This window comes from Sinohyriopsis cumingii, chromosome 10 (assembly GCF_028554795.1).
Source record: "Sinohyriopsis cumingii isolate HCF-2022 chromosome 10, ASM2855479v2, whole genome shotgun sequence".
Lineage (NCBI taxonomy): Eukaryota > Metazoa > Mollusca > Bivalvia > Unionida > Unionidae > Sinohyriopsis > Sinohyriopsis cumingii.
Window position 1 is genome coordinate 91,966,566 of NC_142970.1, and position 17,936 is coordinate 91,984,501.

Here is a 17,936-nt window from a genome sequence, read left to right on the forward strand (position 1 = left end):
ACATTATATCACTCAACTGTTACATCGATACATTGTGATACCCATCTGATACATTGATACATTGTAATAGTATTCAGTTAATATATTGTGATATTATCCAACTTATATACACCACTCCCTTGATAATTTGCAACCCCACCTATAATGTGGGGGTCAGGTTTAGATCCCATTGTTTTAACTCAAAAATACTTCAAAAATTGGCCCTTACTTGATGAACATGAAGAAAATCAAAACATCAGTTTATCGCTTCTTTTGTCATCAAGAATGTTGGATAGTTCCTGGAAATTTGAGTCAACGTCATAAAATACTCAGCTTCAAATAAGAAGTTATCTAAGTTTTTATTCCAGACAACATTCTTAGTATACCATAAATAGGATATTCATCGAAAACATCCCTAACAGCTGCTGTAGACAGCACTTGAGTAAATACCAGTTAATTAAGTTTTGTGAAGTGGAATACATGTTTTAGTTCTTTCTTTTAGTTTGGCTAAAATGCATTCATCATAAATGCAGTGTACCCTTATGTATTCAAATGTGAAAATGTATCTTCATAGTGAAGTCCATGAGCATTTCTGTGAGAACCTGACCATGCTGCAGTATCTGACTTGTAGATGTTTTTGTTGTATTGTGGCACTGAATTAAAAACGGGCCTGCTTTGTATTATCATGTGAATTACGTCTTTTGTGTCAAATCAGATAGAGGCCAGGATAAAAGAAAAGTTTAAAGGCATGCAAAAATCATACCTGCATCAGAGCTAGGTCACAGTCATGTATCAGAGCAACTCATTTCAATTGATTATAACATGGTTATAAATTAAAAACCATTAAACAACCCCATTATTCCCCCCCATGTCCATTGTGGATGGCATCACTTCTTGTTTTTCTTGGGGGTGGGTGGGGGTTTTTTGTAACTCTCACCCTTGTTCATACTGTGGTCTATGTTTTTTTTTACCCTCATGTGTGCAAATTGTTGAGGGGGGTGTATGGTGATATTATTCAACATGTATGTTGTTATGTTTGGATGTTATCTAACAGGTGTATTGATATATTGTGATATTTTCCAGCTGATATTTATTGAGACGGAGATTTTTAAACTTATTTTAAGTTGCCTTCATTTTTCAGGTGTGTGCCAATGTTGTTCGCTGCTATGCAGTGGCTTCCCAATTTCCTGCTTGTAGAGAAAAAATCCAGGAGTGTCCTGCCATTATTAAAGACTTGTGCCGAATACTCTATTATAAAGTGAGTATCTGGTTAAAATGCTAGCCAGCTGGGGTTTGTATGATGCCCCAAGAATGTGAGAGGGGCATCTGTTGTCACTTTCTTATCCATCATTCCATTTAAGTTTTGTTTTGGATGAAGAAATGCTTAATCCACACATTGGGGTGAGGGGGCATTTGTTTTGTGAGCACAATCTAGTTTTCCATATGCCTGACATTATCCATAACTACATGCATGATTATTCATCAAACATTCAATGTGTAATGTTTTGCTGTGTTCAAATACATGTGAAGAATACTATTTCTTGATATATTGTGAAACAGCTACTTAGCTGTCTACTTGTTTAGCTAGAGATGTATTGTTTAAAACTTGATCCAGAACTACATGGAGTTGGCTCCAACTAGAAAGAAGCCAAGTATCATAAATTCCAAGATAGCCCAATTCCCCTTTTACAGTGTCAAAGACTCGTCTACATAGACTACCTTATTGAAATGGACACTTTGTTTTAAGAAGCTATTTATTTGAATCCAATAGCCTTCTTTATATGAAGGAACTACACTGAACGAATTTTATAGTTTTTATAGACCTGGCCCTATAGAGATGAGTGAATATATAAATCTTTGCGTCCATCCATCTCTGTATTTGTCTTTACATTTGGCACATAATTTTGTAGGGTAACTAGTCCTGCAGTTTTGGATGGATTGCCATGAAACTTTTGTAAATATTAAGCTAAACACCTGAGGATTTGCATATTGACAAATCATTGTGCTCCTGCAGTGTTTATTATAATTATTGCCTTTTTTTTTAGCTAAATGTGATTATGACATGATTTGGGGATTGCTGCTAGTATTACAGATGTGAATGGATCACCATAAACCTGAATAACTGTTATGGTGTTCAAGTGAAGATGCACATGATGACAAATCATTATTTCCCTTGATATTTGTAAGAGTTATTGCCCTTGTGACTTCCAGCCATATGCAGTATATGGCATAATCTTGTGAATGTAACTACTCTTGCAGTCTTAAGTGAATTGCAGTGAAACTTGACACATATTATAATCAGAAGATATGCATATTGACTAGTGATTTTACTTGCACTAGTTTCAGGAGGGACAAGTAATTTTTATAACTCCTCTCTATAATAGGGGTAGGGGTTCGGATGCAGGAGAGATGTTTATATATTTACATGAGCAAATTGTTGAGGCATTAACGAAAGAAAACTTGTCCTTAAGGTAAGGTAGTTGAACTAGGATTAGGTGTCAAGTTGCTTGATATTTGTATGAAATTTGAAAGTTTTAATTCTCGAGAGATTAAATCCATCCTAATGCAAAGCTTGGACTAACTTAGATCTAAGAAGGATTTTATCTTTTCATAAGCCCCCTCCCCTTCTCAGTATTTATAAGTCAGTCCCATGGGCTTATCTTGGAAAAAAGTATTGTGTGCTTATTAGTTCTTTGTAGCAAGAAAAAGTACAATATTTGTCAGCAGTTTTATTAACATTTCTGTACAGTCTTATAAAGCATAACTTAAATGAACTCTTCCCTGTATATCACTGCTAATTACATAACTCTTCTCTGTATATCATTGCTAATTCCATAGCTCTTTGATTATCAGTATTAATTACAAAACTCTTCTCTGTATATAGGTATTAATTACATACTCTTTGTGTATTGGTATTAATTACAAAACTTCTCTATATCATTGCTAATTACATAGCTCTTCTCTGTATATCATTGCTAATTACATAGCTCTTTGATTATCATTATTAATTACAAAACTGTTCTCTGTATATAGGTATTAATTACATAACTGTATTGATGTTAATTACAAAACTCTTCTCTGTATATCATTGCTAATTACATAGCTCTTTGATTATCAGTATTAATTGCAAAACTCTTCTCTGTATATTGGTATTAATTACATAACTCTTTGTGTATTGGTATTAATACAAAACTCTTATCTGTATATCAGTACCAATTACATAATCTTCTCTGTATATCAGTACTAATTACTTATTCTTCTCTGTATCATTACTAATTACATAGCTCTTCTCTGTATATCAGTAATAATTCATTAATCTTCTCTGTATATCAGTACTAATTATATAACACTTCTCTGTATATTATTGCTAATTACATAACTCTTCCCTGTATATCATTGCTAATTACATAACTCTTCTCTGTATATTATTGCTAATTACATAACTCTTCTCTGTATATCATTGCTAATTACATAGCTCTTCTCTGTATATCATTGCTAATTACATAACTCTTCTCTGTATATCATTGCTAATTTCTCTCTATATTGGTATTAATTACATAACTCATTATGTATTGGTATTAATTACAAAACTCTTCTCTGGATATCAGTATTAATTACATAACTCTTCTTTGTGTATCAGTACTAATTACATAACTGCTCTGTATATCAGTACTAATTACTTACTCTTCTCTGCATTGTTACTAATTATGTAACTCTTTTCTGTATATCAGTATTAAATACATAACTCTTCTCTGTATATCAGTATTAAATACAGAACTCTTCTCTGTATATCAGTATTAAATAATAAACTCTTCTCTGTATATCAGTATTAAATACAGAACTCTTCTCTGTATATCAGTACTAATTACATAACTCCTCTCTGTATATCAGTATTAAATGCATAACTCTTAAGGAAACTTGCATTTGATTTGACCACTTTGATTACCATAGTCATTATGTTCATTATTATCTCTAGTTGTTACCTTCATCAGCATCATCACTACAACTCCACTACAACCACAACCTCCACCATTTTTGAGTGATCACCCTCAATACAATAACTATCTCTCAGGATAATTATTATCTATGTGGCTGTTATCATCATCATCATCTCACAACAATTATCACTAACAGTACCGTCATCTTTTTTTCTTCTTTATCATCACCAGCACTACCAGTATCATTATCAGCTTTAACCAATCCTTTCAGAACTTACCCAGGCTGTGTTCAGTTGTAGCTGAATGTATCAGTGCATTTGGTGTGGACTTTTGGCTTCAAACCAACCTCTTCCAGTCAGGAGTGTTGTGGCACCTATTGCTCTACCTCTTCAATTATGACTACACACTGGAAGAAGGAGGAGTGGAGAAGAGTGACGATTCAAATCAACAGGCAAGTACAAATGAACTTTTTTATTTTGTATACAGTCAGACTATCTTGATGGTCACCGTTAATCAGTAGTCACCACTGCTCCGGTGACCTAGTGGTTAGAGAGTTCACCTCGGATGCAGGAGGTCGTGGGTTCAATCCCTGGCCGAGTCATATCAAAGACTTGGTACTAACAGCTGCCTTGCTTGGAGCTCAGCATTAAGAGGTTAGTGTTAGGAGTGGTCGACCTGGTGTCAGGATAATGTGACTGGGTGGGACATTGTGCCACATGTCTGCAGCATGATGCCCCTGTGCTAGACATTACTATAAACTGACACACTGCAGACATCATAGTGATATAACTGTAAAATTGTTAAAAGCTATGTTTGAAATCCAAATTACACACACACAAATCAGTGTTCACTTATTCACAATGGCCACTCTGATTTCTCACAGGCGATTTCCTTTATAAACGTCCTTATGTAATAGTTACTTACCATTTGCGGTAAGTGTCCAGCTGTTCCTAACCAAACAGTGGTTTATTGCCGCAGTAAGCTGTCTCTGGTACATATTTACAGTAACTAAATTTTTGCTATGTGAGGAAGGCATTTGTTTAAATAAAGGAATATCATGTGAATCAATGAGCAAACATTTCTTCTCTCACTTCTGTAACTCAAAGGTGTCATGAGATTTGAAAGCAAGACAGATTTGATCATTAGGATAGAAAGTCAAAGTTATTCCTTTTCTAGGTGGTGGGAAAAGTATTTGTGTTATCGCAGCAGAAGAGGAAATCGCCTTTTGTGCCAGTGCTACAGATTGAGTTCAGTATAATTATCTATTTGCCAGTGACTTAAAGATATCTCTGATGAAAAGTTTGTCTTGGAGAAGAGATCCAAGTTACATACCTTTTAATTATTGCCAGGGGTCACTTAGCATTCAAAATTTGCTGACTGAGTTCTTTTTAGCTTAGCAAGTTCAGAAACTTGCTAATCAGAATTTTTTGAAAGCATGAACTGCTGTAGCCGAACCTGTTCAAGTTGGCTAACCAGTCCATTGTTTTACAGTTATATGTAATCAGTCAATCAGGAGTGATATCATTTTGTCATGTTGCACAAAACAAAGATCAGTGATTATATTAAGTCAGGTGATGATATAATTTATTGGATGACTGAACTGAACAGGATACAGTATGGAATATTAATCTGGGAGATAAAAACTTATACATGAATTTTATAATTGAAATCTTGCACAGAAAATAACCTTGATAAATCATTTTAATAATGGTGTTGATGACGGTGAGTACAGTCTGACTGGTTTGATTGTACATCCATAAACTTAACAACTAATCACTCCACATGGACGTACCAGAAACACATTATTTACTTTAAAATAAAGCGTATGAGAGACACTTGAATTTGATGGACAAGAGACTTTAATGGGAAACTTTTTACAGTACCATTTCTACTTCAGTGGTCCCCTTCTTAAATGCCTCACTACCCAGTTGCCACCCGATTTTATGGCCAGAATACCTTGGCACTGACAAGTTTGTGTTCACTCTTTAAACATGTCCTGGCATTTTACTGCAAAAAGTGTTAAATTTAAACCGTACAAGTGGACACACATTGGGACTTAACAAATAGAAATCTCACAAATATTTGTTGATTTCTAAATTCAACACATTTACATTTATTTCATTAATCCAGTAAGTACCTAACTTTAATCCATGCAAAGAAGTAAGTGATTGGATTATTAGCTATCAGATTTTGTCACTTTGATAATTACTGGCTATTAGTTCCAATGTTAATTTTCAAGATGACAGAAGCTTACATCTTAAAAGCTGTTGGCATGATGTCTACTTACTGTAAAGTTTAAATGGTGCTTGACATAGGTTTTAAAATGTATTTTAAATGGGTACCAGTCTATAACAGCAGATCATGTGACAAATTCAGTTCCTTTGCAAATGGGGCCCTGAGTGGCCAAGTGGTCTAAAGCGCTCTCCGTCACGGATCACTGCCATCTTACCTCTGTCTGCATGGGTTCAAGTCTCGGGCTCGGCCAATGTGAACATGTGAGAAAGCTTGCCGGTAGCTTCTCGTGTGTCCGTGGTTCTTTCCAGGGTTTTCCCGGGTTCTTCCTCCATCATTAATACTGGCCGCCTTGTATAGCCTATCTTGTGCTGAAAAATAGCACTAAACCCTATAACAACAATTTCTTTGCAAATAGAAAGCATTTATATAATAACCGTAAAATTAGTTTGACAAAGGTATAGGTGCAAAAGGTGCAGAATGACATTGATAAGGAAAAGAAAGATTCTTTGTTTAGAAGGAAAAGTGAAAGCAGTTTGGCTAAGTGAAAAGATGCGAGAATCCTATGATCATTTTCAGAGATATTTTACAACAGAAAGATTAAAATAAACATCGTTGGTCATACATTCTGTTGCAGTTTGAAACTGGAATGGACAGAGTAGCTACATTGTCATACCCTTGATGAAGGTGTTATAGGTACTAATGTTAGTACCAGGATGTAGATTGACATTTGCATGCAGATGTTTGTACCCATATTTTATTGACAAAACTTTTAAATTACTTTGCATTGTGAACAATAATGATTCATAATTATTTTAAATTAATGAAGTTTTATCACACGGATTCCATAATGAGTATTCTTAATTCAGATGTTAAACCATTGAAAATTAGTTACACTTTTCATACTTAGTATTTAATTCCTACCCATATCTGTGTGATCACACTGAGAAAAGCCAACCCCTTTATAAGACCACATTTCTGCTGCAGTCAGGTTGTCCTTATAGGAGGGGGAGCTTCAAGGTTGCATAATCAGTGCTCAAAATAGCCTATAAGCCCGACGCCTGGAGCCCCTCTAAAATTTAGATCAGGCCCTCATCCTGTATTCTAAATGAGGTACCTGTTGGGCCTGCCGAAAAAATTCTAATTTTCCTGAGGAAACTTTAATCGCTCTCATGAAATGTGTAAATGTATTTTCGAGATGTTGACATACCTGCCATAACACGGCACAATCTAAATCTGATCACCACTGTCTAGGTGAAATTGAGATCTGATTTTAAGCAAATTGGAACATAGCATATCATGCAAAAAACACAATTTTGTACTCCCAAACCCCAGGACACTGTCATATTTCAAGAAAACACAATTTTCAGTAATCTTCAGAAATAGAAAAAAAATGCCACTTACAGTATATGCCTGTTACATGTAGCACATATCAGTAGTAAACAGTCGTGATTGAAGCTGATGTAAAACTTTCCCGTGAACAGTTAAAATAGCAGAAATTAAAGGCAGAGGGTTCAGGTATAAACCACCATTTCAAATATTACTTGACTAACTGATAGTAGCTAGTGAGATGTGTGTGAAGGCTAAAGTGGGTGAGCCCATTATGCTCATTTGCATAGGTCGGATCAGGAAGTGGAATAAGCCATTATAGATAAATCAAAGAGATGCTAGATGTGTATACAAGAATACAAGCTATTTACAGAATGTTTAAGCCATACGTATTATATTTTTGACAAGTTTGTGAACAGTGTCAATGTTTCTTTAAAGTTGGATTTTACTGCATATATATATAATGCAAAGCATTGCCATATCATTTGTTTGAATAGTGTTCAAGTGTGATTCATTTTTTAAGCTGATTTAGGAAGCAGTTGGGTATCAGCAACACCCAGCAAAAACAGATTTTGGAATTCTTGGTTGACAGAGATTTACTTTGTGAAGCATTCCAGCGGGGGAAGAAAGATATGGGGGGGGTATTAATTCTTTGCACATACTGCAGGCAACACGCCGACACACATCAACTCAGTTCTGACCACGATTCACTTTATGAATCCAGTGGAGAAGTTAGAACATCAGGACCATCCAGTCCCTAGTGTGTTTAGTGATGAACACTAAAGACACTTTCATTAACTTGAACCTCTTTGAACCCTGTTGAATTTATATTTGAACTGTAGCTATTGCAGTGTTGTGTTACATTGTTAAAAAATTTGACATTTTTAGGTATGTGGAAATTGGAGTCTGGGTTTGTGGAATTTCAATCAGGGCTTGTGAGTTTATTTAAGTCACCAGCCCTAGGCCTGTGTCTTAAAAAGATTTCTTTGAGCACTGATAATGCCAATAATGTAATGAAATAGATGAGCGCATAAAATGTGACCCCATGATTTGATTTTAATTGCAATTAAATGCTTCTCAGGGATGACAAATAATGAAAATTAGAATAGAAGAGAATGTCTTTTTAATGATACATGGAATTTTTACTCATTAGTATATGTTATAATAAGCAGAAAGTAAAAAATTATATTTTCATCAGTTAAGGACCTGTGTGCTTTGCATAGTTCATTAATGCATATTTAACTTTATAACTTGAGCCTGCAGTGACCTAACAATGGAAAAAATGTATGGAATAAATATACTTTTATTTCAAATTTTCATTTATTTTCAGGAAGTTGCAAACCGTCTTGCTAGACTTAGTATTTATGCCTGTGCCAGACTTGGTGGTTATTTTGCCGAGGAAACTGGAGCTGCTACTCCAGATAATCCACCTATCAAGAAAGCCCTGAGTGTGATGTTAACACCATACCTTAGCCGAAAGTTGTCAAATTTATCACCCAATGAGGTAGGGGCCTCAGACACTTCACAAGATATAGGGATCGCTGATCCCAAAAAAGAGGTAGGGAGTTGGATGGGTTCATCTCAGCATGCAGTGTTTGGACCTTTTCGTTGCTGTAGCAAGCTAGGCTGAAGTATAGTTTGATAGTAAAGATAGGTTGAGGTTAAGGTTCCTGGATTCGTTTTAAAATTGGTGTCTCATTCAAAACTTTCTGAAGCATGAGTAAGTGGTACTTTTTGTGCTGTGACAACACTATCTGATTCAAGAGGGTATTGTCATTATAGAAATTAGGTGTGGAAACTGCTTTTATTTTTGTCACATACAGAGTCCAGCAGAAATAGTGACCTTTTTGGGTCCTAATCAGTTTTGAAATTGTAAAGACACCCCTATCTTTGGAATTGTAAAGACACTCCTATCAGAGTGTCTGGATGGCATAATGACAAATCCCATATTCATAAGATGATTGGTCACATGATCTAAGATGATTGGTCACATGATCAGATATATTACATTTTGTGCTTACTTTATGGTGTGCCCAAAATAACTTTGATATTTTCCATGTTTTGTCACAAATTACTATATTGCTGTTGTAATACTATCACCAAAAGTTGTAAAGAGAAATAATATTCAGACCACTCGCATTGTTTGATCTCGGACTGCATTCACATTTTTGTCACCATTTATCGCGGTTACCATTTATGTTTGCTGTTTTGTGTATATTCATGCAGACAATATAAGTCGTAACATAATTCAGCTTCCCAATTCTGTGCAAAGATACTTTAAAAACAATGAAGAAAAAGTGTACATGATTTGAATTTGGTTTGTCGGCATGCACAGTAGCCGTACTTACCACTAGACCACGCAAGCGATTAAAAATATCTATAATTTCTTGGTCATAATATTATCAGTGCTTCATGAATAAAAATATATGGTATTTCACTTAAGTGAATAATCAGAATTCTCGTAATTCACGGCCTAGCTTCAGATAAATGCAAATATTTGCCATCAAATGTTTTATGTACATCTGACAGTCATATTACTGAAGTTGATTTACTCTGACCTTTATCACTCTGTTCGTGCTTATATTTATTGTTTAAAAAAAGATACCTTAGTTCAGGGGTCTCAAACACCAACCACCCAGATGGCCACATGAAGGCATTTTTGATGGCCCAAGGGCTGGATGACCTTTCTTATTTTTCATAACACCTTGTGATGCCTGTACTTTTGCAGGTCACAGGATACGGCTTGACGGACCATATGTTTGAGATCCCTGCTTTAGTTGATGATTGAGAACCCAATACTAGAATTTTTGAATGACATTTATTTTCATCAGCAAATTCTCTGGTACTAAGCATGATATACACTAATGAAAAACCATACAACCTTTGGAAAAGTTAGGCTTGGCAGGGATACATTGTATTTTCTGTAGTCTATGTGAAAAGCCATGATGATCACATCTGTGTTGGATGAGTCAATAAGCATGGGGATATTCCATGTACACTTTGTGTTTTTATCTTGCCACCTTCTAGGGCATCACCTGAAGTGAGATATTTATTTACAAACTGGTTGCCATTTTTGTGCCAGAATCCATCAGAAATCTTTATACACCCCAATTATTTTGCAAAATGGAATTATTCTAATTATCAACACCACCATTTATTGTGTTTTATATTGGAAAATACTACAAATGATTGTTTATACAATTCATTTCTAAATTGTAATTATGGCTTTCAGTAAAAAGATTTTATAAAAACAATATAAGCTCATGTTTGGTGTACTCCAGGAGATCATTAAGGTAAACTGTTTAGAGCAAAATATATTTTAAAAAACTGATTGATGATTATCATTTCTTGTAAACCATATTCCACTGCCTACTTGTATGTACATGAGAACATTTTTTTTTGGGAACCTTACTTCAATCTATATTAACCATCTTGCTTAGTTTTTGTTATTTTACTTGTACTCTTCACCACCAAAATCCAGTAACCTTTACGTTCTTTAAAAAGGTAAGTAAAATTTCACTCATGTATTTAATGCATTTAATATATTTTAAGTTTTCTTTTCATTAGATTTAACTTCCTGACATAGTTTACCTGATTTAACCATAATAACCGGACTTAACAATTTTTGGGACACCATATTTTCAGAATTTCCAAAAATTGAACACGATAATTTTTAAAGCCAACAAAAAATATAAAGATCATTTTGGAACCAAAACTTAGAAATGTTTCAACTGTGCTTAAAAACTGGTGAATGAATTGTCCACAATCTTGCGTTGAAACCTCTTTGATTACCTTAATTACCACATGGAGACATTGATGGTGTTGTCGCCAGCAGGAAGCTATACAAAGATGTCATGCTCCGTAACTTACGATCAAGAAGTTCACTAAACAAAGCCAGCCACAAGCTTCTTAAAGGTCATGATAAAGAAGGAAAACAGCCTGTCATCTTGAGACAGTTGGCACAAATAATTAATGAATTGCTTTGATATCTGTAAGCTCAGTGGTCATCAATGTTACATTGAGCCAGAATGTAGTTGCTGGCTTCTTTTATATTTATCACTGGAAGTGTACAGAGATAGACAAAACATTCATAAAGTGTTTTAATATGTATGTGGGGTATTATCTTCATTTTCCCATTTCCAGTAAACTAAACTGGGATTATATTTATTTCTGATAAAGCAGTCATTGTCTCTAACATGCAGGTTGTACATGTTTTTGTGGTTTCAGTTTGATTTAAGCACACATTCCCTCTTGGTTACCTCATATAGGATGTAGTAGTCAGTTCAGTCATTTTACGTATAATCATAGTACAGATCGTGGTATTCTGCTATTAAATTCCAGTACCAGTCTAAGTGGCTTGACTTCATTACCTATATTGGGCAAAGATTGCCATCTTTGTAGTTTAAGTATTCCGATTGCTTCAAGCATTTATGAAGGAAATATAGATTATGTTAGATTTCTCATTGGTACGATAATAAAATTAGATGTATATCATTTTGAAGATACATTCTGTTGTTATGAAACAGTTTTGATCATAGAACTGGGTCACATTGGTAGACAATCTTCTAGCAAGACTTATCACCAACAGCATAATGAATAGACTCATAATTTACCATGGTTCTTTATTTGTCAAGAAAATGGCAACAGTTTCATGCAGGTGTTGTTTATCAACAGATTACCTACCTTGACCACTTTCCTAAAGTATTGTGCTTGCCAAGCCCATTGATACACATTCATGATAATAAAGTTATTAATCATCCAAGCAAAATATTCTGGAAAAAAACTGTCCAGATATTTAGGTCAGTGATGGTATTTATACTTCATTCCATAATGATCTATATATGTTGTTTCACTTCATGTTTATGTTTGTTGGGAAGGATTTATCTTCCTATAAGTTTTTGTAATTCTTTATATATACAATGTTTCCTGTATATTTAATATTGATATTTAATCTTGTTGTACATAATACTTATATAGAAGGGAAAATCTTCCTGTGTTCTTTTGTGCACCTCATTATATTTACATTTATAGAACTTTACCTTGAATGCACACCATATAGCCACTAACATAATGAATCTTATTCCTATATGTTATTTTAACTTTTTTTTACAATTTCAAACTTTGAAACTAACCAGAAAATATATATTATTTAATTCACAGATATTTTGATTCATTAGTTCTTTGTATAATTAATTTTTAATATCTATTTATACACAAATTTCTGAATATTTAATACTTCATTTTTAACTGCTGACTTATTCACAGATGGATAGTACATTTGCATATAATATAGCATATACAAATATGGAAACCAACACATCTACTTATAGTAGAATGATTTTAAGATCTGATCTGTTGCAATAGGATGATATCTGGCAGATGAAATTAATTATTACCTCAAAGAAAAGTACAGAAAAGGCAGCAGTTGATATCTTATAATGGTTATGTCCTTCCCATCTCCTTGGCTTCCAACTCCTTTTTCTTAGAGTCCAGATTACAAGATATTTGTAAATATTCAGTTGAAATACCGATGCAGTTTTCCTTAGCAGAGGAAGGATATTGTGTTACCCGCCTGTCGATCTGTCTGTAACAAATCAAATCTCCACAAATTTTGTTTCTCTCGCTCAGTAACTGTTGAATGACTTTGTAGATTGAAACAGAATTTGCTTTATTACTAGGTATGTTGTTGTCAGTTTTCACCATTTGCAACAAAATGTTAAATTGTCAAGCCCTTTGTTTGACTTTTTCACTTCTATTGTGTTATGTTGGTAGAAGCATCTGTCATATTTTCAGGTTCAGTTGGATGCAGCAAGATTATTAGGGATGTTAACTCATTAACACTTATAGGTTTTTGTCATTTTTGCCTGAAATGTGAGTAGGAAACACATTTTGGGGACTATTTCAGAATACATCATAAGACATTGACTTTCAAGAGATTTGTCATTAGCCTAATGCCTAGTTGTGTTAGAAACATCGTTTTTCATTGGTTATTTTGCTCGCACATGAGCAAAAGGGTAATAGTTGGAGTTCTTTTTTGTTTTTGTTTTTTTTTGTTTTTTTTGCTTAACGAACACATCATTTTTGTATCGAGACCACTCTTTATTCCAAATGCCCACCACATCCTGATTTTTGTGAAGGTTCACCTGTCTGTCTGTAGTTCAGACCAGTCTGCCTTAGATCTGTGGCCAAAATGTCTATAATCTGGACACAGAATTGGATTCTGACCGCAAGCAAATTTTGAATAAAAAAAAAACAGGTCCAAAAAAATTTGGTTTTTTCCCCCTCTATTTTGTAGTGCAACTAGAACATCCAGATTATTTGGTATCATTGTAGAGCTTCATCTGTCTACCTTTCAGTAATACCACCCATCTTAGTGTATCATACATGATCATGACGCTACAGAGCTCGGCAGTAGCCTACTACCTTGTGCCACGTAAATGTGGCACCAGGGGTTAAGCAGTTTTGTATTGGGGTGGCTCCTTGTGGGCATGGAGAATTTCTTCAGCTAGTTAGAGTGCAATGAAATCGGTATACTCAAATTTAGTGCATCCGGGACTGTTGTTGTTGTTGTAGGGTATAACGCCATTTTTCAGCACACGATAGGCTATACATAGTGGCCAGTATTAATGGTGGAGGCAAAACCCTAGAAAGAACCACTGGCCCATGAGAAGCTACTGGCAAGCTTTTTCACATACCCACATTGGCCAAATCGGAGACTCGAACCCACACAGACATAGGTGAGATAGCAATGATCCGTAACGAAGAGCACTTTAGACCACTTAGCCACTCGGGGCCCCTCCGGGACTGTAATAGCCATCCTAATTACATTGGTGGAGAATTAACAAATTCAAATTTCCACTGTTGGGCCTTTTGGGTACCACCTACACCATGTCATTTGGTATTTTAATTCCAACAGATATAGGTAACAAATGAAATGAGTTCTTTTTAATTGGGTTGATTCCAACCCCTATGATAGCATGCAACACAATATTGAGCGGATTAACAAAGTCAAGTCCAAGTGCAAACAACAGATCAGATTATGTATTGTTTATTCTACTCCGTACTCCAAAGTATCCAACAGATCAGGGTTTGTATTTTTTATTCTACTCCTTACTTCAAAATATGCCAACAGATCAGGGTCTGTAATGTTTATTTTAATCCATACTCCAAAATATGCCAGAAGGTCAGGGTATGTTTTGTTTATTCTACTTCTTACTCCAAAATATGCCAACAGATCTGGGTCTGTATTGTTTATTCTACTCCATACTCCTAAGAAACTGCATGGATTCAGATCTCCTGGCACATTTTGCAATGGCAGTTGGCAGTAGGATATTTAAGCAAGTACACTATATAAAATGTATACCTACTTTTGGATACATTACACCAATGGTGCTATTTTTATACATCTGTTTTTATCAGGACACTTTTGACCATCATGTTTGTCAGATACTGATTTATTTCAATCATTTTTCCATCAGCTACTGAAACTGTTGAACAGCAATTCAGAGACGCCTTATTTGATCTGGGATAATGCTACACGAGCCCAGTTGTGTGAATACCTAACAGATCAACAACAAAAGATGATAAAAACTGTAAGTAACAGTTCATCTTAAAAGTTAATAAAATATTCTCATAGAGTACCCATGGGGAGAGAGGGAGATAGTGTGTATGTGAGAGAGAGAGCGAAAGAGAGAGAGATAACCTGATTCCACCTGTGTGGTAAGTGTATGTATCTCCCTATTCTGCATTTAAGATTTCTTGTGTTACCAAAGACAAGTTGTAGGTAAAGTAGTGTACAATTTATATATTTGGTCATCGGGTACTCATACCTATCAACTTTTCAAAAGCCATGTAGGGATATTTTGGAACCTAAAATTGTTAGGTTTTTACTCGGCATTTTTTAAGTGCCAGCTTCAATATGTACTGATTGGCAAATAAATGATGCCCTATTTTGTTGTAACTTATGATGCCTATGACTTCATTTTAACATTTCTGCAGTCGTAATTTATCATACATGAGGCAACTGTTATTCCTGCGTTTTATGTCCCACTTTATTTCCTAAGGGTATACTTGTAAGGCATGTAACACTGCTTACTAAAAATAATTTATTCTGAATTAGTTCTTTTAAGGAATATTTACTGCATGATATATTTTTTCTTCATTCCTTTTTGGAATTTAATCATGGTAATTAAAGTTTTTATATATGGTACAGGAATGTTAGGTGTTTACTGGTTTAAGTTTCTTTGGTGGGAATGGAGATGCTAATATGCTTATATAGAAAAATATGCTGCATTCACAGTGATAATAGATTGAAACTAATTGGTGATACTTTTATTGTTGTGGTTTATTTATTGACTATAGTATTGTTGTAGGGGTTAAAAAATATCTTAAATTCATGTGAATAATGTTTAAACTTAATATTCTATTTACTGAAGAAAAAGTTTTTTGATATTACTTCATCGTAACAATATTCACAATTGATAAAATCAGGGTTTCTGTGGATTGCATACAATGTATCTATTTATATAGGATTCTTTTTGAGAAATGAAATTCAACAGAGATAATGTAATAATCCGGAGTTCTCTGCAAGAACTCAGGAGATATTATGAGATCAGGAGGTAGGCATGGAACAACCCCAAAAATTGGGAGTTTTTTTTCTCCTGGCGTGAAAGTTGATAGGTATGGGTGCTAGCTAAATAGTGCAGACCTGATGTATTTGATGTATTTGACCATATATTGCTAATCAAGTAGTGTAGAATTGATGTACCTGGCCATAGGGTACTAGCAGAGGGATATAGAATTTATGCCCTTTGCCATAGTGTACAATCTGATTTGTATAAAATCGATGTTCTTGGCCATAGGGTACTAGCAGATTTGTGTAAAATTGATGTACCTGGCCATAGGGTACTAGCAGATTTGTGTAAAATTGATGTTCATGGCCATAGGGTACTAGCAGATTTGTGTAAAACTGATGTACATGGCCATAGGGTATTAGCAGATTTGTATAAAATTGATGTACCTTGCCATAGGGTACTAGCAGATTTTTGTAAAATTGGTGTTCTTGGCCATATGGTACTAGCATATTTGTATAAAGTTTATGTACTTGATGTCAGGTCCTAGCTGAATGATGTAATTGAGGGTGCTGGACTGCCATAGGGTATTTAAGTGGGAGTCTTTATTGGAGGTGGGAGGGCGCATCGGGAAGTGTCATCTTTAGGTGACACTTGTCATATTAATAATTTTGTCTTATCTGTACATCTGTTTGTTTGCCTGTCCAACTATATATGTGTGAATGTATATACAAGCATATGTTTATAAATGAATCAGTTTAGCTTAATATTAATTATTATGTAAGGGGAGAAAAAGACATCTTATTTGTCTTGCTATCATTTATAAGTAGATAAACTAAGTAGATTTTATTCATCAAATAGCTATTGTTGACAGATGTATTGCTTTTCACTGGCCAAAAATTGATATCTGTCTTCAAAACTTGTAACCTAAAGCTACATTCCTGCTGAAAGCAAATTTTAAACTAATTGAAAAAATGTGCTTTTTGTATAAGCTACATGGACATGTGCTTTTGTATAAACTAATTGGACAAATGTGCTTTTTGTATAAACTAATTAGACAGATGTGCTTTTTGTATAAGCTAATTGAACAGATGTGATTTTTGTATAAGCTAATTGGACAGATATGCTTTTTTGCAGCTAATAACTTTAATTATTAAACTTTGTAAAACATGTCTTACCAACAGAATCCTACATCATCTTGTTCATCTAAATAACATTTTTGTGAAACTCAAGTGTTGAGCACCAAAAAATATTGATTTGACCTCAATTTGCTTTCCCCAGATTGTAAACATGCACTGTGTTTGGATGATTGGGGGCAGGGTGTGAAGGGTTGATGGGTGTCTGATATACTTTTGAGGTATAAACAGTTTTAGGTATGTTATGAGTACTGAGACAGTGAGAGTACATGTGCTGCACTTAGTTTTGACAACTAATGAGTTAGTTTTGTGTATAATAGTTCAGTATTTCACCCTGTCCTTTTAACTTGTTTGTTTATGCATGTGTGACAAATATACTGGAAATGAATCTGGTGCATTTACTTGTTATGTCTTCAGTATGATACATGTGAAACCTTCTATCATTGACCCATTTTTCTTGAATGTGGTGTACATGCTGCAAAATATTTATCATTATGTATTATTAGAAGACACACAATAATATGCCTTTATTTCCATGTACATTTGTTTGTGTGCAATTTTAGGGGAAGGTTCAGTAGGGGAATGACTATTCTGCAGTTATAACTCTATTCACGATGTTCATTTTTCAGTTGGGAAATGACTTCTGCAGTTACAGCTCTTTGTTTTTCATTAGGGAATTGACTTCTGCAGTTATAATTCTATTCATATTTCATTGGGGAAATTGCTATTCTCCAGTTATAACTTTTGATTTT

At 34.5% G+C, this 17,936-nt stretch overlaps 1 protein-coding gene across 3 annotated transcripts in view; it reads left to right on the forward strand.

Moving 5' to 3' along the window:
* The window catches only part of LOC149790580 (dnaJ homolog subfamily C member 13-like), a 205,118-nt gene that overhangs the window by 114,415 nt on the left and 72,767 nt on the right, over nucleotides 1-17,936 (forward strand). For 2 of the 3 annotated variants that reach the window (XM_089972669.1, XM_089972670.1), the window contains exons 40-43: nucleotides 1,121-1,237; nucleotides 4,189-4,372; nucleotides 8,813-9,036; nucleotides 14,957-15,070. In XM_089972669.1, the coding sequence (XP_089828795.1) occupies nucleotides 1,121-1,237; nucleotides 4,189-4,372; nucleotides 8,813-9,036; nucleotides 14,957-15,070 (639 nt within the window). The remainder of the gene's footprint in view (nucleotides 1-1,120; nucleotides 1,238-4,188; nucleotides 4,373-8,812; nucleotides 9,037-14,956; nucleotides 15,071-17,936) is intronic. The other variant, XM_089972671.1, reaches the window with a different exon arrangement.